The sequence below is a fragment of the Spea bombifrons genome, chromosome 2 (assembly GCF_027358695.1).
Source record: "Spea bombifrons isolate aSpeBom1 chromosome 2, aSpeBom1.2.pri, whole genome shotgun sequence".
Taxonomy (NCBI): Eukaryota; Metazoa; Chordata; class Amphibia; order Anura; family Pelobatidae; genus Spea; species Spea bombifrons.
Window position 1 is genome coordinate 65,734,276 of NC_071088.1, and position 25,147 is coordinate 65,759,422.

General features: G+C 34.7%; 1 protein-coding gene across 1 annotated transcript; it reads left to right on the forward strand.

The window, feature by feature from the left end:
- Positions 1 to 169: 169 nt before the first annotated feature.
- Positions 170 to 11,791, forward strand: TBX2 (T-box transcription factor 2). Its single transcript, XM_053454573.1, has 7 exons — positions 170 to 559; positions 1,527 to 1,794; positions 4,927 to 5,073; positions 6,967 to 7,043; positions 7,294 to 7,463; positions 8,704 to 9,296; positions 10,312 to 11,791. Exons 1-7 carry the CDS (start codon positions 195 to 197, stop codon positions 10,747 to 10,749), a joined length of 2,058 nt encoding a protein of 685 aa, XP_053310548.1. The 5' UTR covers positions 170 to 194; the 3' UTR covers positions 10,750 to 11,791.
- The last annotated feature ends 13,356 nt before the right edge of the window (positions 11,792 to 25,147 follow it).

Genomic DNA, 25,147 nt, shown 5'->3' on the forward strand with positions numbered 1-25,147 from the left:
ATATTATTTTGATTGCATTGAAAAAAAGAACTGCATCTTGTAAGTGTCTAGAGATTTTATTGCTCACCGGGACTGCTAGATTTGACACTGAGACTGCACAACAAAAGACCTAAGGAGGTCTGGACTCGCACACTCTGAACTCAGCTTTGTTGGGAAGCTCCTCTTTTTTTTCTCCTGGATTTTTGGATGCACCGATGAGAGATCCAGCTTTCCTGGGGACTGCGATGGCTTATCACCCTTTTCACCCTCCCAGACCAGCCGATTTCCCCATGTCTGCTTTCCTAGCAGCCACACAGCCCTCCTTCTTCCCGGCTCTAGCTCTGCCCCCGGCTGCTTTGGGAAAGCCCCTTACGGACCCCAGCCTCGCCGGAGCGGCTGATGCCGGGCTGCATGTCTCGGCCCTTGGACACCACCACCAAGCAGCTCATCTGCGCTCCCTCAAGAGCCTGGAGCCGGAGGAGGAGGTGGAAGACGACCCCAAAGTGACCCTGGAAGCCAAGGAACTCTGGGACCAGTTCCACAAATTGGGCACCGAAATGGTTATCACCAAATCGGGAAGGTAAGCTTCCGATTACCCCCTAGGACTACTATAACATTTAGGATTATTTTGCCTTAAACGTAACATATGTTTTTATATTTTAATACGAGAACAGGGGATTTTATTGATTTTGGTTTAATGATCAGCTTGGCAGAGTTTTAGTAACTTGAAAATATGGACAAAAAAAATGAAGAATTTGTACCGTGGTTAAATAGGATCAGTATCATAGTGTATAGTTCAAAAGAGTACAGTACTATGAGGATTACCCACTTAAACTTGTAAACTTGAGAGTATTTGCCTATGTAACAGATAAAACTATTTTTTATGGATACATTTATTATTGAATACGTTTAATTTAAACGTTTTCAGTTTGACTTCTATGGCAGGATGATTGTATATGTTTTGGCTTTGATTTATTACAGTGAATGTGTTATGCCAAAAAACGCATATACTTACTAAATATTAATAATCTGGTGATCAAACCTGCTTGGCAATTAGTCTTTCTTTAAGATAAGAAGTTAAGTCATTCTGCAGAAGAATATGATTACAGGGTATTAGCATTAAACATTTGAGTTGTATTAAGAGCCTTCTAGATCCTGAATGTGAAATACACACACACACACACACACATATATGTATATATATATATATATATATATATGCTTTCAGGGGACCAAAAATATGATATTAATTCGATTTGGTAATTTTGTGATTTATATATTGTTTGTCTTGCTATAAACACAGGCCTGTACACATTCACATATAGCTGTATATATTTATGTATATAGAATATCTAATTCAATTAAGCAATAACCAGGGCAAACTATTTCCTATGTCATTATTTAAGACTCATTGATTTCAATCCGATTTAGTAGGTTATGTTTATAAACATTTATGTTTATGTGTGCTATACTCTTTAATAAATAAGATTTTTAGACCATTTTAATGCTGAAAATGCCTTTTCTTCTCTACTCTTTTTTTTTTTCAGGAGAATGTTTCCTCCCTTTAAAGTAAGAGTGAGTGGCCTGGACAAGAAGGCCAAATATATTTTATTAATGGATATAGTTGCAGCAGATGACTGCCGGTACAAATTCCATAATTCACGCTGGATGGTGGCTGGCAAAGCTGATCCAGAAATGCCAAAACGTATGTACATCCACCCGGACAGCCCTGCCACAGGGGAGCAGTGGATGGCCAAACCTGTTGCATTTCACAAGCTCAAACTCACCAACAATATCTCAGACAAGCATGGCTTTGTAAGTATCACTCTGACTCTAATATTCTTATCATTCGGCGATAACCCACTGTAACAACTTACACTGTGCCAATCGATTAACCCTATGTGTTCCATTGTAGGGTCTGCAACTTGGCCCTTAATATTTTTTAAATATGTGCTCTCAGAAAGGGATCTTATTATTTTTTTTTTTATCAAGGACATTAGCAGAAGTCATTGGAGAGGAAAGGGAATTGTATATTTCAGTGATAAATATCTCGGATTCTATCGAGTTCACGTGTGTGAAAAACACATTTACTTTATTATTTGATATTTATTCAATATGGCACACGCCGTGTTAGTTGTAAATTATCTTCAATCTGGTTACTTTCTCAATAGAAATACATTGTTACAGAATTATTTTCTAGTAAGACCTCAGACGTAATTGAAAATACATAGGTTATGGAAAATTATTCTGATCTCCCCAGATAATAAAAAGGAAAAAGAAAGGGCAGGGTTTACCTTGTAATTGAAATAAAAATATATCTTAAGTGTTTACGATGCATTTACTTAAATATTGTTTATTCTGAATCTGGGATTAATTGCCAAACAGACGTGTACTGGAGAAATGTGTGAAAATAGAAATGCTACATTTTTACTTAACAAATGGTTTACACAGGGCAAATTCCCCCAAAAAATCTATTTTGTTTTGAAATAGTGAATAGTATTGGTATTCGGTTTAATTAAACACATTGTACATTTTTAATATCAGATGTACAAAGCCTAATTTTGAAAACTCACTAATACTGAAAATAGTGTGATAAGGATTTTACTGTGCATATGTGAGTTAGTTGTAAAGTACACTTTAATATTATAGCATATAAAACGTGCCAGAGTTGGTAACTGAAAAAAAAATCGTGATAATTTTCTTAAAATGAAGAATCTCCCATAGATTGCCCTTAAATCTGTAAAAATGTGTAGGATTAAAATAAAGCTCCAGAAATGAGGTCAGTTTGACTGGGCTGCCTGGATGGTCTTCAGTGTGGTGGTCAAGTCCTTCAAGCCATACCCTCGCAGTCTCCCTTAATCCTCAAAAAATAGAGAAATAAATATAATTAAAAATGATATGGGTTATCCTTATCTTTAAGTATATTGGTTATTATCATTTAAGGGTAATTCCGAGGTGGAGTTATGCAAGCACACGAAGCTGTGTTCTCTAAAATACTGGCTCCGCTCACAGGTGTACTATGAAGACAAATACCCCCAAAACGTAAACATTTCTGTTTATTCATTGAGATTCAAGAGATATAAAGAATTTTTAACAAGTCGATGGTGTGGGCAGAGTTAAAAGAGAATAAACCTCTGTCGGTTTTTCTAGAAATTGAATCCTTGTGTTATTAAATACATGTGCAAGCTTAACAGCTGAGACTTTTCTAGTTGTTTAGAAATATTTATTTCACTGGGGTTTTTTTTTTTTTTTGCCTTCTTACAAGACGAATTAAAATCTTCCTATTTCTAGAGTATATTTGTTTACTTATCCAGATTTCGCACAATCAATGTCTAGCTCCTTTGACAAGCATTTAAGTAGATAAAAGAGAATGTTGGACCATTAAGTTTTTTTTTGATATGGTAATTAACAGGATTTAGAGACATAGCCTGACTTTATGTGGCAGTCAATCAATTCGACAGGCAGTTAGCAGTACTACCGTATCCACAGAGAAAAAGGCCCTGACACCCGTAGGCTCTGTATCCAGTCGGAAAAATCGCCAGATCTATGAACACACGAATTTGCGTTTTTAATACCAAATACTACAAGTCAGCCTTCTCTCAGAAACGACATTAACCCCTTACTGTTCCACATTAGATTTATGTTAACATTATTGATATATCCCTGAATCAGTCATAAACATTCATATCTATCTATCTATCTATCTATCTATCTATCTATCTATCTATCTATCTATCTATCTATCTATCTATCACGAAGGAATCATAAAAATCCAAGGGTTTATAGACATCCCTGCTATCTCTTTTATGTTATTTTTTTTTAGAGTCCATTTTTAGTAAGCTGATTCCATTTTAAACATTAGCGGGCTATCAGTTACACCTACATTTATCACTTGTATAACTTGTATACATTTCTGTAATGACACTGTTTTCACATTTTGCTTGAAATCCAACCTCCAGAAGTAGTAGCATCAAATCTGGATTATTTTCCACTCCAAATTCATGCTACTCTGGTTAAGGCTCGCCCTGTGTACATTTTAATTCCAAACATGTCAAAACCAGTGATACATGAGTATACGTACAAATATGCATACATATAACTATGCGAAGATATGAATCCTACATCTAAATATACATTCGTATTAGATGTAGACTGTTTCAGTGTAAAAACTATTGATCTTGGTAACAATTACAAGCTGTAAATCTTAAACGTATTTAAATTTCATTTTTGTTTAGTTTAAGGGGGAAACGTCTAATTAATACATCTGCTAAGGTTTCATCTCCTTGGTTTAAATCTGTTTTTCTGGAAGTCAGAATTATTGTATATTAAATTGGACAGTACACAGTTTAATCAATGCCCATCTGTATAGTCGGATCGTGCCAGCCAGATGAATGGATTTTTTTTTTGCCGTAGGGATTTGCACGCCTGGCTAGAAAGTACTGTATATATATATATATATATATAAATATGTATATTAGATTGCCATTGATATAACAGTATAAGATCGATTCGTTTTATGACTCTTTAAGCACAATTATTTTACCCAATCGTTTTAATGTTTTTTGAAATAAGGATAGCATTTCATAGTGTTAATGCAATATTTCTGACCACAAAGGGATTTTCATCTGCATAAATCATATTTACAAACGTCTTTAGGCTGTAGGATTCGGTCCAAAACAATTTTAGTTTAGTTTCAAGAAATATTTTTAGTCAATGTATTTTAGTTAATGTAATGTAATGTATTGTAAATCTATGTCCGGGAAAAATCAAATATTTGCTGATAATGAAATTATAATTATTTATGTTTAGGGTATAAGGTTAAGGTACGCAATGTTAATTTAACATATTGTATATTTAATATATCATAATCGCAACAGACAGATATAACATGAACTGCTTAAGATGCATGTATTCGTTATTAACAAACGAAATTTCTTTCATTTTCAGACTATCCTAAACTCAATGCACAAGTATCAGCCCCGGTTCCATATAGTAAGAGCCAATGACATTCTGAAGCTCCCCTATAGCACGTTTAGAACCTATGTATTTCCAGAGACTGATTTTATAGCTGTGACTGCGTATCAGAACGATAAGGTAAGATAAACGATTCCATTGCCTCTTAAAAAAAGTCATTCTTACTAATGTCTAACAAAATTATTCTACATCATAGGAATTTGTAAATGTTTTAGTGTTCTAGAATACCACAAGTTAGTCTTTTTATAATATTTAAAATTGCTGTGCATTTAAGATACATTCCTATTTTTAATAATATCTTAGACATTTCGATTGCCTTAAATAAAATATTTTATGGCATGTTGGAAAACATATTATTAGGCTAATTAATAGGTTGTGGTTCTGTTATATAGCATGCGGCTTGTGCATTAAATCCCCTTCTCAGAAATACAGAGGACTTGGCTTTGTTTATAATTTAATTTTAATATTTTATATTTTCTTTGGCTATATTATTATCATTATATAGCTACTAAGCCACCGGGAGAATCCTTCCATATAAGTTTACAAGTGTAAACATCCTCTTTGGCCAAAGTACAGGACACACCTTAACCCCTTGCTGCTGATGTTAATTGACAGATCTGTCGGAGGGTCCTGGTGGGCTTGTTCCAGTCGTAAACTTTATGGCACAGAGTCACGATCGATTAAAGAGCATTTAGGCTGCAGCCCAGCCACAAGCTGTCCATAGCTGATAGGCAGTAGAGCATCTTGCTGCAAATTGAGCTTCCTTTCAGAATTTTAATGCTTGCAACAGATTAACCAGCAGCACACACAAGGAGTTAACACAAGGTTAAAAAATAGCTGGCCAGAGCTCTAAGTTTTTTTAAAAAATTATTATTGTTATTATTATTATTATGGCTGACTAGACATTTATCGTTTATTTTTTTTAAAGTTGCAAAAACAGTTCTATCTTCCAAAAATATCGACGTTAAAGTATATCTATATTGGCGGCGTAGATATTTTCAGCGTAATTATTTGTGTATAAATCAGCGCTTCTGTACGCGATGTCCCATATGCTAAATAGATATGTATGTTGTACTTCATATGATTGCTAATTGCTAGCATGCAATTTAAAATTAGCCGGATGTCTATGCACTTTTAGAAAATAAAATCGACTTTCAAAAAAATAAATCTTAATTAATACTTATTGGTATTTTTTTGAGATCTGGTCCCACTAAGTCAGCGATCTAGTGCAAATATATTGGAAGCAAACACATTGAAAAAAAATCAATTTGAGAAAATGTAACATAAAAAAGATCAGACATGCATTTTTAAAGATGGCATCTAAGGGGACATATTTCAAAAGTATGAATTATTAATTCATCTAATGTGGCCTTGCCCCATAAGCCAGTCTTATGTGAGAGATAAGAATAGCTTTTAACCAACGCAGCATTGCTTAGTCGCCATGTTTCCTCCAGGGGGCTCTGAAAAATAACTTGCTATCATTAAAGCTCTATTAATAATTCAAGCCAAACCTCAGCATCATTTTTAATAAAGCATGTGGTGTGTTAAACCAGGAGGCTCTGTGTTTTAAACTGTTTGAAATGGGAACCTACACTAGGTAGGGCTCAGCCCCTCTGACTGTATGAACCCTGAAGGGATTAAGGGCTAAAATACATTTATTTACAGAAAAAAATGTATAGAATGCCAAATGTATGATTAACCCCTTCGCTGACAACTTCGTAATTTAAGGTAATAACTTCGTAGGCCGAAATGTGTACTTTTTTAGAATGTGATCCTTCTCAGCAAAGTGTCTTCCTTAACGTATTAGGTTACCGGGCACGGTTAACCCTTTCAATGCCGCATTCAGGACATATATATATATATATATATATATATATATATATATATATATATATATATATATATATATATATATATACAGGGATAGCCATAAATATATTTGTATTTTTCCCATTAAAATAACTTTTTTTTTTTTTAACTGATTAACAATGTTCATCTCATATCTTGTTGCAGATCACCCAGCTCAAAATTGATAACAATCCCTTTGCTAAAGGATTTAGAGACACGGGTAATGGAAGACGAGAGAAAAGGTAAATATATTTAATATGCAATCAATGGCTTTCTGAAGGGTTAGACGAAGTCTTTTGTACTGAGGTTTTTATTCCTAGCACCGCATTATAGTGAAGCCTAATTTCTTGAAATGTGATATAGACTAATGCCTACTAACAATACGGTCTGTCCTATTATACAGTAAATCCTTCGGAAATGGATCTGATAGCGATTCGAATCATTATATATAGTGATTAATTGTTTGTTTTCACGGCTTTTCTTTTTATTAAGAAAACAACTCACCCTCCCATCTCTGCGGATGTATGAAGACCAGTGTAAAGCAGACAGAGATGGGGCAGAATCAGATGCCTCTTCTTGTGATCCTGCCCCAGGCAGGGACACTCTGCACTCTCCCCTGGGTACAGAGCAAAGTCCATTGAGACTCAGTCGAAGTAACAGAGGTAAATGCTGGTTCATTCGTATTGTGTCTTTGGTTAGTGAAGAGAGTATGAAAGAACACTAAATATCTATTATTATTATTATTATTATTATTATTATTATTATTATTATTATTATTATTCCCTACTATATCTTATTATATAAAATCATACCACCTGCAGTTTTCTACTTATTCATTTTAGAAACTAAATCATATCTTGAAAATGTAGACCTCTGCTTTAGACATCTAAATATCTCTTATAATAAAAACGAACTCCCCCAAATTATCCATACCTGCCTTGCAAGGAAACAGGAATGCTTCAGAATAAATTATTTTTATTATTTTTATGATTATTAATAGTAAGTGCGTATGTAAATGGCTGCATCAAGATTGTGATTGTAATATGTATTATACATCTTAATATACACCATGATTTATCATGACAGTTATTATATCTGCTGCAGTACTTGTGAACTTTATTGTATACTTAAAAATGTATCTATGTTAAATTTCGGAGATAAATTGCATTTTGTACACAAATTAGGATTTGTGTAACTCAGTATTATCTTTATTCCATAAGGGAAATATCCCCTTATCGCAGTCTAGAGCTTGCCAATGTTTTATTACGTGCACACATTAGCCTCGTATAGTAGTTAAACCTTTTAAATTAAATTATGTATTGGGTGTTTATTTGTCATACATATTGCTACTACATTATTGAATAGTGTTTTAGACTCCTAATTTTTATTATTGCCCTTGGCCTTTTAAAGCGTTAATTGCTTTTACATATGCCTCAGTATTACAGTTAATATCAGTTATTATTAATATACAGTTAGTATTAACCTTCAAAAGTAAGGCATCTATATATCTCAAATTAAAAATGTATACTGGAAATATTTTTTGAATATAGTATTAACGCTCCAAACTCGTAAATGGCCTATCAAGGAATCTCATATCCCTTACATAATTAAAATATTATTTATTATTTTTAATAATTCTGTGATTACATAGAATATAGAATCATAAATATTTATACAATAGATTTCATATTATTTTAATTTTTTAAATGAATTGTATTTTCTAACTCTTTTTATCACACAATAAACATAGGACAAAAATTAAAACGGCAGCCCACCAATACATGCTATAAGTGTTGTATATGACGCAGTTAATAGACTTTAATTGATTTTCTTATAGCTTTCTGTAATGTATTACATATGGCAATAAGTATATATATATATATTTTTATTTATTTATTCCAGAAGACAAATTCAGTGTGGACAGCGATCAGGAGTTAGAAAGGCGTGAAGTAAGGACTGCGAGAGGTCACAGTCCTGGAGGGACTCTATCTGCCCCTAGTAGCCCCAGGCTAGAAGAGAAAAGCAAAGAGAAATCCACTCCAGAAAAGAAGATTGAGTCACCAGAGACTCGCAAGGACAGTGACAGCATCTTCAGTGTAAGGGGTTTAGAGAAGGACAAGCTGGAGAGCAGGAGGAAAGAGGAATCCAAAAACACAGACTGTGGAAGTTTAAGTAAAGAGACCTTTGCCCCCCTCATGGTACAGACTGATAGCCCTCCACACTTGAGTGCCAGCCACCTGCAGAGTCTAGCTCTCTCTGGTCTCCACAGCCAACAGTTTTTTAACCCCTTGAATCCTGGACAGCCGCTCTTCATCCACCCAGGACAGTTTACAATGGCCCCAGGGGCTTTCTCTGCTATGGGCATGGGACATTTGTTGGCCTCTATGACGGGAGCAAATGGGTTGGATAATGGATCCCTCTCCTCTGTCCAGGGGGCTACTGGAGCAGCTAACCCCTTCCCATTTCACCTTTCTCAGCACATGCTGGCCTCTCAGGTAAGCAGCATTTCTTCTTTTTGTCTGCTGTATTTTTTTATTCTCCTCCCTGGAATACTGGATATTAGTTACCCCACACACAGTTACTTTGTAAGAATTTACATTTAGAAACAAACGTGCCTGTTTTAGAGTGACTGATGTGAAATGTATTTGACATCTTTACCCATTTAAGCTTGGAATGGCGCTCAGTTGAAGTCTTTGGCAAACAGGCGTTTTGTAACCTTTTGATTTTTTCAGTTGAGTGAATGTGATACAGAGTTTTCAAATATCTTTCGGCATCTTCACTCTCTTAGAATATACTTAGATATCACATTGATGTAGGATACAATTTCTCATCAAGTTGGACTGAGCTGTTCAGACGGCTCAGCTAATTCTACCTACAGAGAAACTAGGGAATCTCTGACACTGTATACCTTTACAGATAACACAATCTCCACTTCAAGTAGCTGTATGCCTGTGGTCATTACAGAGTTAATAATGAACACTCATATTCCCCATTATCACTGCTTTGAATAAATATATGTTAGTAAGGGAAATAAATGAATTATGTTTACAGCTTCTTTGGATCTAGACAGGATAGAAAGTGTTACGTATGTATCTTTGCGAGGATATAATTCTGTAGAAATTGTCTTAACAGTGAACCTTAATAATGGCTTTTAAGGTGCATTTTGTGTTGGAATGTTTAATAAAGGAACAAAACATAACCCTATGACCGGCTCCATTTAGCACCGATCTTCCACTGGAGACATGTTAGAAAAAAAATATAATTTAAAATGTTTGCACATCACCAAATAAACCTGATATATAATTAGTATATAGTCATTAGTACACTTTAGTCAAATTGAATTTAACTATTCCCTGATATGAAGTAAACTTGTTCTTATTATAGTGTGCAATGTAGGTGATAAAATGAAGGCTTTGTAATCCAGCATACCATGATATTTCGTTGAATTTTGGTTGCTAGAAATAGAGTTGAAGTGAGCTCACAAAATGATGGTGTCTTTCTCTTTTACAGGGGATTCCAATGCCCACCTTTGGGGGATTGTTCCCATACCCCTACACCTATATGGCAGCAGCTGCCGCAGCCGCATCTGCTATGCCAGCCACCAGCGCTACCACCACTATGCCAAGGAACCCTTTCCTCAGCACCACAAGACCTCGCCTTCGCTTCAGCCCTTACCAGATCCCCGTGACCATTCCTCCCAGCACTAACCTCTTGACCACTGGATTGCCAGCTAGCCTGAACCTGGGGTCAGAGAGCTCTAAACCAGGCAGCAGCCGAGAGTCCAGCCCCATCCCAGACACTCCTGTCCACAAGAGATCTCACTCGAGTTCTCACTCACCCAAGGGCTCAATAAAGGATTCCATAAACGAGCTTCAGAATATCCAGAGACTGGTCAGTGGTTTGGAGAGCCAGAGAGAAGTCTCACCTGGCAGGGAGACACCAAAGTGACCAACGGTTGGCGTCACTACCCACCTGAGCAACAGGGGCTCGAAAGCACTGGGAATTTGTACAGCACAGCAAAACTATTTATTTAAAGGAATGGGCAGCGATCAAAGAGGAGTGCGAATATAACTACACACACCAAGTACCCAAGAATGAAGAATATACACGAATATATATATTCAATAGAGTGTTGAGGTCACAAACATCTTACATGGGGATAGAGGACAATCTTTATGAGGTATCAAAGACTCATGGTGCTATTGTGATGGAACTCCTCTCTTACTCACAATACACAATACAAGAAATTGCCCAAGAATGCAAAGACTGAATCAAGCAGATGATGGACAAATGGGGAACAAAAATTCCTTAAATTTCTTCTTGAAAGGGGGGGGGGTCTTGGAGGTGTTTGTTTAAAGCTGACATTTGGAAACACTAGCCAGATATGAAAAATGTCTAATCCGATTGTGAATACAAACTAAATAATAAAAAAAAAGTAATAAAATATAATATTGCATTAAAAAAATGAAATGCTATTGCTAACTGAATTCAGATACTTAAACTGCATCCTTCACCAAATCAGAAAACTGGTACACTAGGGGTTTTTCTACCTGTATGCCAGATATATTTATGAAAAATAGTAATTTGTAAATAAGCTATACGATCCCAAAATATGCAAATTGGTATTAATTTATTAAGAGTTGTACATGGTGTGTACATAATATTTAGAAAAAATTCATCACATCTAATTTTCCTTTTTTTTCAGTTTACCTGATACATATATATATATATTGTAAATTAAAACCTATTTAGCTCTTTGTGATTGAAGGAGATACAATATGGTTTCTTTGTGTTTTTATTTTACTTAAATTTTTTTTTATCCCGCCTGTTATTTAGGTCAATCATGTGCCATCCTTGCATTCAGTAAAGGCTTGTTTTTTTAAGGTAAAAATAAAACCATGATGTAATTTACAGAGCGGGGTATAAAATGCAGGAATAAACCTCAGGTTTTTGTTTTCACTCCAGTTCAATAAAGTATAATTATCACAAACTGTGCTATATTTGTTTAAGATACATGATTTGAAACGTGCTGGTTACTCGGGTATCTATCTGTTCATTTTTTTTTTTTTTGGAAAATTCTCACATCTTTCAATAAAAACATAAAAAATTGAAACGGTTTGATTTCATTACCTGTATTATTTATAAGTTGGACTCTTCTTGTAATATATCAATCATATTTTGTACTGAATATTTTTTTTTTTACTTTTCAGATGTTTAGAGAATATTAAATGTATTTTCCACCTTATTAATCTGAGGAGGTAAACATACCTTTTGCAGTTTTTAAAAGATTTGTTTCTTGTTGCAGTCTGAAATATTCGTATAAATTCAGACCTCTAATACTATCTACGGACACATTTATTAAATGCAAAATGAATAGGAAAATATGAACCTATATATGCTTTTTACAAGCATAAAACCGAAACAAATTATGTTTCCTAACATAGCTTTAGGAAATTTATTTCTGCTAGACCAGGGTTTTATTTTAATAATATCTTATCTTTTTTGAACAAAGCTTTGCTCATAAATGGTTAATTAAGGTATAGCGATGTCTTGGAATCTATATAAAATACCCATCTGTGATATAGATAATGCATGATTTATGACGACATAGATTAACCAGAGTTCAGTTTGTAAGGTGGACTTGCAGAATCCACATTGGGTCTTTGTTTCCTAGTATCGGGTATGGCTTGAATTCTGTCCAGATCTGAATGTTAGTTATTATTTCCAATTAGGGGCGATGTTGGTAATCTGTTATAAATCGATGCTGTCTGCATTTCATTCTGATCAGGAAAGATTAAAATGCTTCCATGCCTATAAACATCCGCTTTACATTATTGGTATGTAAACGAGTGTAACACTTATTATATAAGGAGACAGTGGGTTTGGTTCCCAATCGACTAAAGCATTTCCAAAGATTTCATACACGATTATTCTTAGAAAGAATCAATGGTTCCAGACAAAAACCTTTAGTAAGCAGGATATGTTTTTTGGCACAAGGCACCATATATAAAATTTTCAATGTTTCCTCTACTTTGGATGACAGAGGAAACACTCGGTCTATTAATAAGTCAACACATTATTTCAAATAATAATAATAATAATAATAATAATAATAATAATAATAACAATGATAATAATAATCAATACTAATAATGATAATACAGATCGAGAATACATATTTCTCATTGTGGAGGAAACTCGTGTCTCATGAGGTGCTGAGGACCATAGAAGTAACCAGAGGTTATTGGAGACAAGAAATAAAATATTTTGGTCCTGCATATGACTTGAAACTCTGAATCACCTAAGGCTAGAATTATTTAGACACTAGTATAATACAGCATACGCTCTTTGTGAATATGAATTCTCAAATATGTTTAATCCTTTGATTTATTCTGGACCGTCTCTTGATAAATTAAATCGTTTTTATCATTTAATTATTATTGACATTACTTTTACGCTGCAGAGCATCTAGCATGATTTTAGACTTGTGGAGTCTTCAGTAAACAACAAATTATGAACATTTTTTCAGACCTGAAACCAAAAGTCTTCTGTATACAAAAGAAATAACGTGACACCAGAAAAACAAGATTTTGTAGTATACAAATAAGAAAATAAATATTGAAATAGATGTTGTCCTTGCCGACTTCATCTATCTATTGTTGAAGTGTAAATAAATATATTTGAGGACAGTGGGGACAGGGATGATTTAAGTAAAACTTGTAAATTTAAATACTTCATGGGATTTGCACACTTTGAGAGGAGTTTGCACACTTTGTGGTAATGCTATCTCAGCAGTATGGATGTATTTTGTCTTCTGTCTACCTATAGCTATTGAATATATCTTATTACAATCCACTCTAGGGTTTCTTTATTTATTCCAAGAGTCCCTAACCAGAGTCAATTTACAGACAGCCCTGTAATCAGCAGTCTTAGGCAACAAAACATTTTGAAGTGATCCATTTTCTTAAACGTACATCTCACGAGAATGGGAGGTTCATTTTTTGCTTTAAGTATAACTTCACGGCTTTATGGTAAAGCAATAAATGATGACATAAACAACCCCTTTCCTCACCAATTAGCTCATTCTCATTCTAAGGGAGATTTATTAGCCAAACTGAAACACAAAAAAGGAAAAAAGTGAAAAGATAATGTTCGAGCGCCACCTACTGTTTTTTTCTTGTATATAAGTTTTTTTTTCTTCTATCGCTCGTTTCTTACATTTGTTTTTTTCTATTTTTTTTTGTACAGCATATTAATGGTTATAATTATGTTTTACATACTTTGATTAGTCGAAATTCGCTTAATATTTTGAATATTGAATATACTGCAACATCACTTATAATAATAATAATAATTATATATCTATATATATAACGTCGAGGCTCATAATGACAAACACCAATAATTTAAATTGATGATAACCTATTTATTCGGCTACACAACATGTCAAATCCTCACAGAGATTATTTGCATGTAACACTAAAAGCATTTAGGATAAGGGCTTAGACAGCGAAAGGGTTAATCGTAATTGTTAGTTTCCCAGCAATGCTTCTAACTATCGCAAACTGCACATTAGGTGTGGATTTATAACACTGATGCAATACCTATATTGGAACTACCTATATTATGATCGGGTGTCTCTACCATACTAGCCCCACACCTGCAGTCGCTGGAGGTAGGATTTATATGTGCACAATGCGTATTCAATTAAAATCTAGAGAGGTAGTTTATATGGCAACCCAACGAGAATAATAATAATAATAATAATAATAATAATAATAATAATGTGATAATTAGCCTTTATAAGTGAATGCATGTTCAAGGTTCATTGCAGTCCATGGGTCAGGTATGAGATCGCAGCCCAGGCTGTTAGCTGCTCAGATCGGTAAGTGCTTAGTACAGAACACATTAGCTTCCACACAACCGATTACCGTATTCTTCCCTAAAATAAATACATTTATTCAACTCACTATATATCTCTCTATATATATTTATATCTTTATCTATCTATATTTATATATAGATAGATATAGATATATATATATATATATGTTTTCCCCAGCATGTGTTGTTTCTTTGTTAATACAAAACCTTTCGTATACTCATTCTAGTTATTATACCTGAAAACATCCACATTATACTTCTATCCGAATGCTTGCACAATGCTATATTTAGGACCACTCATAGTTTCATACTAATATAATAACCAGGATCATATTTATATGACAGCCATGTACAGTATGTAACATACAACCTCTTTGAACTCTGGAGAGGAAAGGCATTTTATTCCGAATTTAAGAGGAAATCTCTAGGGATGAGCAGTGTGTAATTTAAAGATATCTCTGTTTAATCTTGAAAGCTGCAATCTGAGACGAATTGGTCTAGGGGAGATTGTGTGCACAAAGCTAAGAAATAAATACTGCTTGCCTCTGCTTCTATTCAGTATACAGTGTCATGTCAGTATTATATTATATCTAGCACGGTTAAATTAACAATGTTTGCATCCACACCGCCTTTCCAGAATAAGCAGCTCCTTGGATTCCCTTAACATTTAAATACGGTATATGATGATCCATTTATTCCAGAATGACACATTTACTTTGTAACATAACTAAATGATAATATTAACGTTTTCAGCAACATTAATAATAATAATGTTTTTAATCAAATTTCATTTATGAAAAAAATAAAGGGGCAGTATTATTAAAAGTCTCAGCAAGCAGTGTATACAGACACATGGGGTAACTGGATTTTTTTTTTTTTAATTAGCCTAGGATACAGCTAATCTATTTTGCAACACGAATAAATACGGATTTAAAATGTTTTGGGGTATTTACCCATAATTAATTCCCCCCCATAGTCTGAATAATAAACATACGCAGTATGGAAGGTCCCTAAAGAGTTACAGATTTTATGTAAAATCTCGATTTTAACCGTTGCAAGCATCCTCCCTGCTGTAAAGTGGTAAAGAATTCCATACAGAAAGTAATAAAATAAGAAACAACAGATAGTTTTTTTTGGGGGGTTGCCTTCTAATCCAAACAGTTTATTTATAATGAAGTGTTTGGTGGCATGTCTCCTACACTGTCTCTGTAAGCAGACTACTAGTTGGCAAGGCACTCAAACCCTTCCTCCACCAGAGACACATGGAACATTTTTGATAAAGTGTGTCTGTGTATTCCATATTTTGCTTACATTGAATTCCATATTATATATATTCCATATTATATATATATATAATAATAATAATATATATATATAATATAATATATATTATAATATTGTATATATATATATATGCACCCTAATAATACTTTTGAGGATCCTTAAAACATCAGTCTCCCTGATGATCATATTTTATTTTCCACAATTATTTTTTTTATTATTACAATTATTGCTGTTATTTTTATGGCACCAATATGCTCAAATAAGCTTTATAGAATTGAAGCTGCTCAGTCCTGCCCTCAAAGCCATATCAGGCTATGGCCCTAAAATATGGAGCTGCAAAGGGCACTTCTTCAAACAAATGTTTTTCTATTCCAGAAGCCAAAAGATGGTGGTTTAACTCTAGTGTGGTAGGGCAACAGTGGAAGCATGATCTCCAGTCTCCCTCTTCTGGGGCTGCACTGTTCTCTTCCATCTCCAAAACTACCTGAGCCAGCCATGATGGGAAGGCAAGGTGTACAAAATATGTAGCAAATACTCTTTTGTGGAATGCATTGTTTTCTAGAGGTCTGGAAACAATGGCTTGTGTTGGACTACACATCAGACATTTAAAGCCTGAAATCCACTTGGTCGTAAACTTGGTTGATGGTCAGCACAGTTCATTCTTAACTCTTAAAACTCACAAAATTCCAAGAAACCAGTGAGTTTACTATGCAATTAGCAGACCCATAGCAGAATAAAGTTAAACATAGGGAGTATATGATTTATCCTATCCACTCACATTTTAATATTTAGATAATATATGTTTCTGATTTTAGAAAAAGCTATGCATGTATGTACTATTACACTGTGCATTTTTTATTATATTTTTAAACAATGCTCCCAGAGACCTGAAATATCATAGTCATGCTGGATAGCATAAAGTTAGTGATTTAATTCATTGCTGATTAATATAAAAACCTATAACAGAACATATTAGCATTGCTAGTCAAAACCTCATAATACTTTTTAGAAATGTACAAGTAAGTAGATATTGCCCGAGCTGTGCAGATATTAGGAGTTTGAAGTCATTCCATTTTTTATTTCTTATTAAGGCCATTTAAAAGAACTATACTTCAGGTTAGGTTACAAAACCATCTTACCAGAGAATATTTTAGATTCTCACCTCATCTTCTGCATCCTGAACAATAACAGAATATGAGTAGTAGTATACTATAACATACTAGCAATGCGTTGTGAAAAGTATGTTTGCTGCATCACCATATCATAAAAGCACATGAGCACATGAAAAAGATAAAGCCAATGTGGATACATTTATATCAGGTTTCCAGTCAAGTTAAAGGACAGAAGCAATTACATGTTGCTGTCCTGCAGAGGGCCTAGCAGGGAAGCAGTTGATCACAGTAGACAGTTCTGGATTTCTTTCTATTTCTGTGACAGTTAATCTTTTTGAAATGTAAGTGCCATGATAAGTCCTGGTGGGTAGATTTCCGGCACATATGTTGCGTTTACAGATTTTCTTCCCGTCTGCTTTGTCATTTCCAATATGTTGATTAGACCAGGAACATACATGTGTTTGAAATAAAAAACACATCACATGGAAGGTATATTGTTATAGTCTATACACTGTCCCGCTAGGCACAGAATGGAAGAGAATAGCTAAGGAAAAAATGTATTGGTCCCACCAAAAATAATTGCAAGTTCTTTAGGGTAGTGAGCTTGTACACAGAATATATCTTTACTTCAGAGAGTTTACACTATATTACTATTTACTTGGTACAGTGAGATTAAACTTTGCTAAAATAGGACCAATAACAGAACTTGGACCAAAAGCATTAAAGACCAAGATGCGCATGCTGTAGGTTGAAATAGATTATTCAATGTGTTTGGGAGCCTTGAGGGATGGACTATAGGTTGACTATGGCTTCTGTAATGTACTTCTGATAGATAATGGTAGTTGTCCATATGCATAACCACAAGGGAACCATCCACATTTAAGAAAATAATATGTTTAAAGGGTAGTTGCACTGTACCTTTATTACCTTTATTCAGGAGGAAGCAATGGCTTAGTTATGGTTGCAGGTATGCAGACACAATGGGGGTAAGGGATGGCATCAAGATGACAAAGTGATGGCTGCGAGGGTCTATATATATATCTCCTGTATGGAGATTCACTCAACTAACACATTTTGTCTGTGATGCAAAATGTATGACTCAATCCTGATATATTTTGATCTATACTTTGACAACAATACTATTATACAAAAAGTTATATGCAAAAATACACTATGTTCACTTTATGAATTACAATTTCAGCTGTATGCAAATATTTGAAACTGAATAGCGAAATAAGATCCAACAAACAATGGTTTTGTGTAAAGTATTATGGTTTAAATGTAAATGAACAATTTGGTTTTTATGCACTGGATTTTTTAGTCAATAACTTTTATTTGTACAGCATAGAAGATGCAGGGGCACATAAACTTTCGTTATCCCTTTCTACTATAGATTTAATAATTCCTTGGACCAAAATTGCTACATCTATATTACATTTTATGCCTTGAACGCATTGTTGGCATTATAAAGTAGAGTTTCTGTAGATTAATGCATATGTCCATTACACACTGAATGGATTTGAGTGAAATTGGAGACTTTCAAACATTGCGATTTGAAAAGGATCAATATACCGTATTTCACTTGGATAATAGATGTTTTTCACAAAGAAACTACAACTTAAAAAATAATATATCGAATCAGGATTGAGCCAGATAAAATATTATCGCTAATCCAATATAATATGTAATTTATTGCAAATTGCAGGTCTTAAGCTTTTCATTTTGCCATTAATTAATACGACGTGTACTGCTGTTTAATGTTAATTGCTTTCAATATGCAGAATGCCATTATTTGGAAAAGAAACAACTATAGGTTAATAGCTCTCATACCTTGCAGGTGGCTTATGGGAAATCCCCTCTAGTAGCAGGGTAGTATATATGATATTAAACTTTTTTATATACATATGCTGTTTAGCAAGTGCACAATAATGTGTTATCTGCCATTTTGGCATCAAAATGTTTCAAAATAAGTTTTGCCCTTGTTTAAATTTATAGAGTACATTCCCTTGGTGAATGTCCTGTGGTAGGGATGGAGCAGTAGCTGTTAAATGAGTAGAGACTGTTTTGAATGTAATGCAGAGGATATGCAGGAATATAGTGGGATATCAGAGAAAAAATATAGGATGGGTTAGTGTTAAAGAGCCTTGAAGGTAAGAAGGAGGATTTTGATGGCTACACTGCAGAATTGAACATATTTATTGGGTTTGGGTAAAACAAGGATGAAAAGTGGTCTTATCTTCATTACAAATAAAAGGAATGGTCCAATAAGTGGGTATTCTATTGATGATAAAATCACATTTGGAACAACACATCAAGACCCATTTTTATATATAATCCCCTCTATATTGTTATAATGGGAACCACCTCTCTTTATCAAGTATGTCTAATGAAGAACTAGTCCTTTGAAAATGTATTTCTGTATTTCTACATATTAACTAGCTAAATCCCTTTCTTTATCCACAATCCATTCCTGATTTTTGTTTTGTTCTTTTTTCCACTTCAGTTACTGACACTTTCTTTTTGGACCTCTTTTTCTATCTTAGCATCCCAATCTATGAGACACTCTCATTGTTCCTGCAATTTAAACCATTTTCAAGCCCTTTTCTTACTTGCATACATATCAGCATAATTGCAGAGAAGCTCATTTTAAGGACAAAATAAAGCAGTGTTTTAAAAAGGCAGGTGTTCTGGCACCATCATCTTCTAAGTCGCATAAGCCTAACCCTGTATATTTGGGATATAGCTCACATTTTTTAACATATGGAGAAAGTAAAAACTTGAAACTTTGTAATGTTTGCCTTAGACTTTTGTTTCAAACTTTAAGGATACTCATGAGGCCCAAACCTGTTCCATTTTATGCTTGGAACAGAGCTGTGTGTGCATAAAAAGCCGAAGTAACTTTCAGTTCTGGACGGTCTATCTGGCAAACCGGGCAAATGTGAGTATAAAGACGTAGCGTGCGGCCATGCATATCCAGGCACTAGTCATATAACCAAAACCTCTCATTTATAGTATGTTTATATATTTGTTGCCAACTTTATTAGGGTAAGAAGCGCAGACAGTTTTTGTTTTTTGTATACATTGTACAGCCAATACACTGTATTTGTAGCATGCTCACACTGTTTGGTAGGCCTCATATTATACATTTGTATTATTTGAGCCTGAGACTAGCTTAGCGCACCGACATTTTTTCTTTTCCCTAATAGTCTTAAATTGCCAGGGCTGCCTTGTCATCCCCATTCCGGCCCTAATAAATTTTCAGACAAAATCCCAATTATTAGCCAATATTACACCTAAATAAAGGTTTCCTAAGGCCTTCACTGTCTTTTGTAGTCCGCATCTGTGCTGCATTCTGAAATTAGTATATTGATTACCTTACAGTATAAAAAAGAAGGAAAGGCAGGTGGATCATAAAAAACAGTATGTTCCAAGCAAAAAAAAAAAAAAAGTAATGTTTGTTATGACAAATAAATTGCTGCTGAACATTTTAACAGTGTTTAAAGTTTATGATATGCCCTTCTGTTTAACTGGTTTGACCACAGATCATACAGTTCTCAGCATCCCCTGGTCCTTATGTTTCACTATCTATCACTGAGAGTGGGAATAAAGCAAAAAAAAGGGGGACTTTTGTGTGTGACTAAGCCATGAAGGGGTTAAGCATTGCTGGGAAATAGAAAAGGGTGGGCAGTTGGAAACCCCAGCCACATTGGCAGCAGACAATCCTTTGTCCTGGAGCTGGCGCCTGACGCCTGCCTGATGGACAAAATACCTCTCCTCACCCAGGGACAAAAGAGCAGAATGAACCCGCACGCCGCTGCTCCCAATTAGGACGCCTCCCTGTCCCCTCTGCCTCTCCGTATCTCGCTTTCCCCAATCACACTGGTCTCATTTAATGAAACAACCATTGTCACAGCCTGTTATCTCCATATGAACAGTGTGGGCCATCTGATCTCACACTTAAGGAGAGAAACTCTGCATTGTCCTCAGCAATCAATGTGTGATCAATAGACAAGAGGCCTGTGTGAAAGGTGGAAGCAAATTCATGCTAACTGCACCACAAATAAGGCAGTCAATTTCTATTAACTCTCAGAGAAACACGGTTTACAGACACATTTCAAGTATCCTAGTTAAGGTCAAACACCAATCCACCTTTTTTCTTTAATAAGTAGTGAGTACTTTAATATCTAGCCTATAGGAATGGGGGTTTTGAGATTTCTAAACTAAAACTCATTTTTTGACTTGAAATACATACTTTATATATGTTAACATCTCCCTAGCAAAATTCATTTTTTTCTTACTGTAAATACAGATTTAATATCAGTTCACCTTTCCTTTGCACCTTTTCCCTTAGCAAAGTGGGGGAATTGATGGGAAAAGACCCCATAGGCAACATTGGGTTTCAACAAACTGACAACATAGTAACTTAAATCATAAACTGGTCAGGACATAAACACTGACCAAAACACCTAACTTTTGGGAGGTGGCTGATCCAGACATACTTGTCCTCCTGCAAATGTTTATATAAACATGCTGCCATTCTTAAGTACAGTAGTGTTTGACCAGGCAACAAGATTTTTCTTGTGTATTTTAATCAGGTTGGAGAGAGGTCAGATAATTTTACCTTTCACTATTAAGTGCATTTGGTACCTCGTACTAGTAATTTTATGGAAAAAACTTCTAAACTCTTCTAAACAACACAGATCTAATTTAAAATATATTACATTCTCACATGGTATAGCTGTTTGTTTACATAAGTATTCATAATGAAAACATGAATTTTGGCTTACGGCGTCCATTTGATGTGAAATAAACATCACGTATTAAAGGTGTGTAACCTCAAGCTGAACTCCAACATTAGTGAAAATATTTCACGGGAAAAATGAAGACGGGGAATTCAATGGCAACTCATAGAGAATGCTTAAACACGTGTCACTGACTCATATAGCTCTTCATGTAATTATGTGCCTTCAGTAAACCAAAAGGAATTTGTTAAAAAATGTTTCAATATTAAGGGAATTTACACTAATTTCTTCCAAAAATTTGGTTTTTGATACAAGTCCACACAATTAACTTCAAGAGGAAAAACAATCTCCAAAAAGGGTGGTTAATGTCATAGTATGTGGGAAGAAGATGAAGCAGATCTGTCTTTTTATAAATCTTCTCAAATCCCTTGATCACATACTGTAAATTTATATATAATTTTACTAGAGCTCTGGAAGTCTCTGGAAGCTCAATCAATGAGTGGTAATTGAAGAGGAGACCAGGCACTGAACTTGATACGTGGAAATATCTATTTGTTCATGTTCTTGCATTTCTGTTATAGTCTTAAAATGCACTCCTTCTATACTATTTGGTGTAATTGTGGAATTAAATCTTGGATATTACATATTGATACCAGAACTCTGCATTTAATACTCCACAAATTCAGGTTAAAGTCCATTATGGGTGAAGATGTATTTATATATTGTTGTTTTGTTTATTCAAATTGACTCTTTTGGGGTTCAGCCCTGCTTCTGCCATATTTACCCAGAGTCCCAGATGCTTCCACTTACTGTTTTATGGGTTGCAAAAAATAATGTTTGAATATATATATATATATATATACTGTTAACTTTAGACAATCCAAAGAACAATCAGTATATTCTCTTAAGACCAGAATAATGAAGAGATAGTCTGTCCTTTTTACATATATCTGTTATCTGCAAGTTGTCCTTTATACAGCTTTTTTTCTGTTTTTCTTTGCTAGATTTCTTGAACAAGAACCAGCGCTTCCTTTCTAGAACGCTAGAACATTTTCTCTATTTTGATGGTTAGGGTTCACTTTTTTCCTTCCATTGTCCTGTTGGTCTGTACCTTGATTACAGTAAACAATCTTGTGAATAATGTATCTTAGATTATAACATAAAAAACTTTGTTAATAAGCAAAGTATATAACCTTTTCACATTTCATATACTTCTGAGCAATTTATGTGTTTGTTGTTCTGTGTGTAAAAGGCTACAAAATACTCTAAATAATGATTTTCTGTTCTATATAGTTTTTTTCCTTTTTTACCAGGAGACAGAATAGAGGTTGTTCATTAAAAAACATTCTGAGACCAAAACATAGATTAGTCAAAAGATCTTTGTCATTCATTCTACATTTCTCTGTGGCTAATGCTAATATTTATATTTCACTGTTTAAATTGTAGATAAGTATTCTTCGTTCACTTTTCAAAAAGATCAGTACTTTTTTAAGCCTATATCATGACATTTCTGTTTGAAAAGGGGTTCTATTTGGTGAAGTGTTAGCAGCTTTCTTTTCCTCTGTTTTCTTGCGTTTTACATGCCAAGTTGTCTTTGCAGAATCCAATTTTTTGTTTTTCTATTTCTCAGGGAGACGTGTCACTACAAAATAAAGAGGCAAAGCCTCGCTGTGTAAGCAAACCTCCACTCCCCAAACAGCTAAATCAGATTTTACTATTGTTGCCCAATTACTAATCCAAAGGCAAGATCAATAGGTTGAGATGCTCAAAGATTTGTTAGGGATTCTTCTCTCTTTGAACTCAGCTTTGCTAATAACAATGGCATTTGAAAATGATTTAGGAGGTAATTTAACATGATCTGAAGAGGCCAATAGCTTTGCAATCAGCCGAAACTCAAGTCACTAGGAGTTTTTAGGATTATGGTGAATTATCCTGTCTAATGAGACCATAGAGCCATAGAAGAGATAACACCAATATCCAGCTCTCAAGTAACAGCTCCTTATTACTGTCAAACTCCAATCTAATGGAGAAAGTCCAAATATTAAAATTTGTATCTAGAAGTGGTAATAAGTACCGATAAATGATGCAAAAGTAAATTAGCTGTGTTATAAGAAATTACAATAAAAAATAGCACCTGTTAAATATTTAATTAGCAAATGCACATTGTGCTACTTCACCTTCTAATAGGTTTTTTTGTCACTCATATTTTTTCAGAGATATTTGCTTTCAGAGAAAGAGAATTGCAGAAACATTTCTCTATGTGGCCATAAGTGATATTCTGGCATCTTGGAGTACTTCCGCAAAAGGTCGGAGCCACAACGCACCTCACAGGGACAGCCTCTCCCTCTGTCCACCTATCAGGGAAGAGGGTGCGTGCGCTCTGCCCTTTGGCGAAAGTGCCTGGATAACAAAGCTGATACTGGGAGGAAGCAGATGAAGACAGAAGACAGAAGAACAAGAAGAGAAGCTACAGAAAAGAGGAAAGGGACATGGAAACGGTGTGAGAAAGATTGAGAGTGTGAGAGCAACAAAAGCAACTAATTGCAAACGAAAAGTGGGAGCTCTCTGCTCTCTAGTTAGTTGGTCCCGAACTCGTTTTTGGACATTCGTATGAATTAACAAACTTGCCAATTGTTGTCACTCAGCGGGTGTTGCTGCAATAATTCATCAGGTGCACATCCGGGAGAATAAAGTTATTCTATTTTGATTTACTAATTTCTGTTCCTCCCGGATGTGCACCTACTCGTTTGAATTTTGGAACTCTTATATCGGACTTGATTTGAATCCTGAAGTGCTGTGACACCCAGAGGAATGTTACATAGATGTTTTAGGTGGCTGGAGCGTGGCCATTATCAGTGTGAGTTTGGAATTTGTGTTGCTGCAGTGCCTCAACATTGAGGGATTCAATAATACCTAAAGAAATACAGGGCCCCCTTTAGACCACTCCTAGGAGCAATCGTATTCACCATATTGAAAGGCTATATGCCTTTTAAATACAGCGGCTAAAAAAATTAATGATCACCTCATAAGCTCTGTTAATGTTGCTGAAGTGCCTTGATATAGAGGCATTTAGTAACACAAAAAAGTCAGGGGCTCTGTTTGATCATTTGTAGGAGTGTTTCAAAACACCACCTGATAGAGACATGCTGCCTCTAACAAGATGGCAGCACCCATTCAAAACCCTCCTTTGAACACTGAACTCCCCCTGCAGGTTGACTACAGGTGCAGCAGCCAACCATACAGGTCAGTGGATCCCAGCTCCCTAATCACTATGTGATCAGTAAAATAAAATGTAAAAAAATATCTAAAAAAATATAGAAAAAT

Excerpts from the sequence above, each read along its gene's own strand:
- TBX2 (XM_053454573.1), top strand. The coding sequence starts at position 195 with ATGAGAGATCCAGCTTTCCTGGGGACTGCGATGGCTTATCACCCTTTT. Across the intron at positions 560-1,526 it reads GTTATCACCAAATCGGGAAG|GAGAATGTTTCCTCCCTTTA; the intron begins GTAAGCTTCCGA and ends TTTTTTTTTCAG. Across the intron at positions 9,297-10,311 it reads AGCACATGCTGGCCTCTCAG|GGGATTCCAATGCCCACCTT; the intron begins GTAAGCAGCATT and ends TCTCTTTTACAG.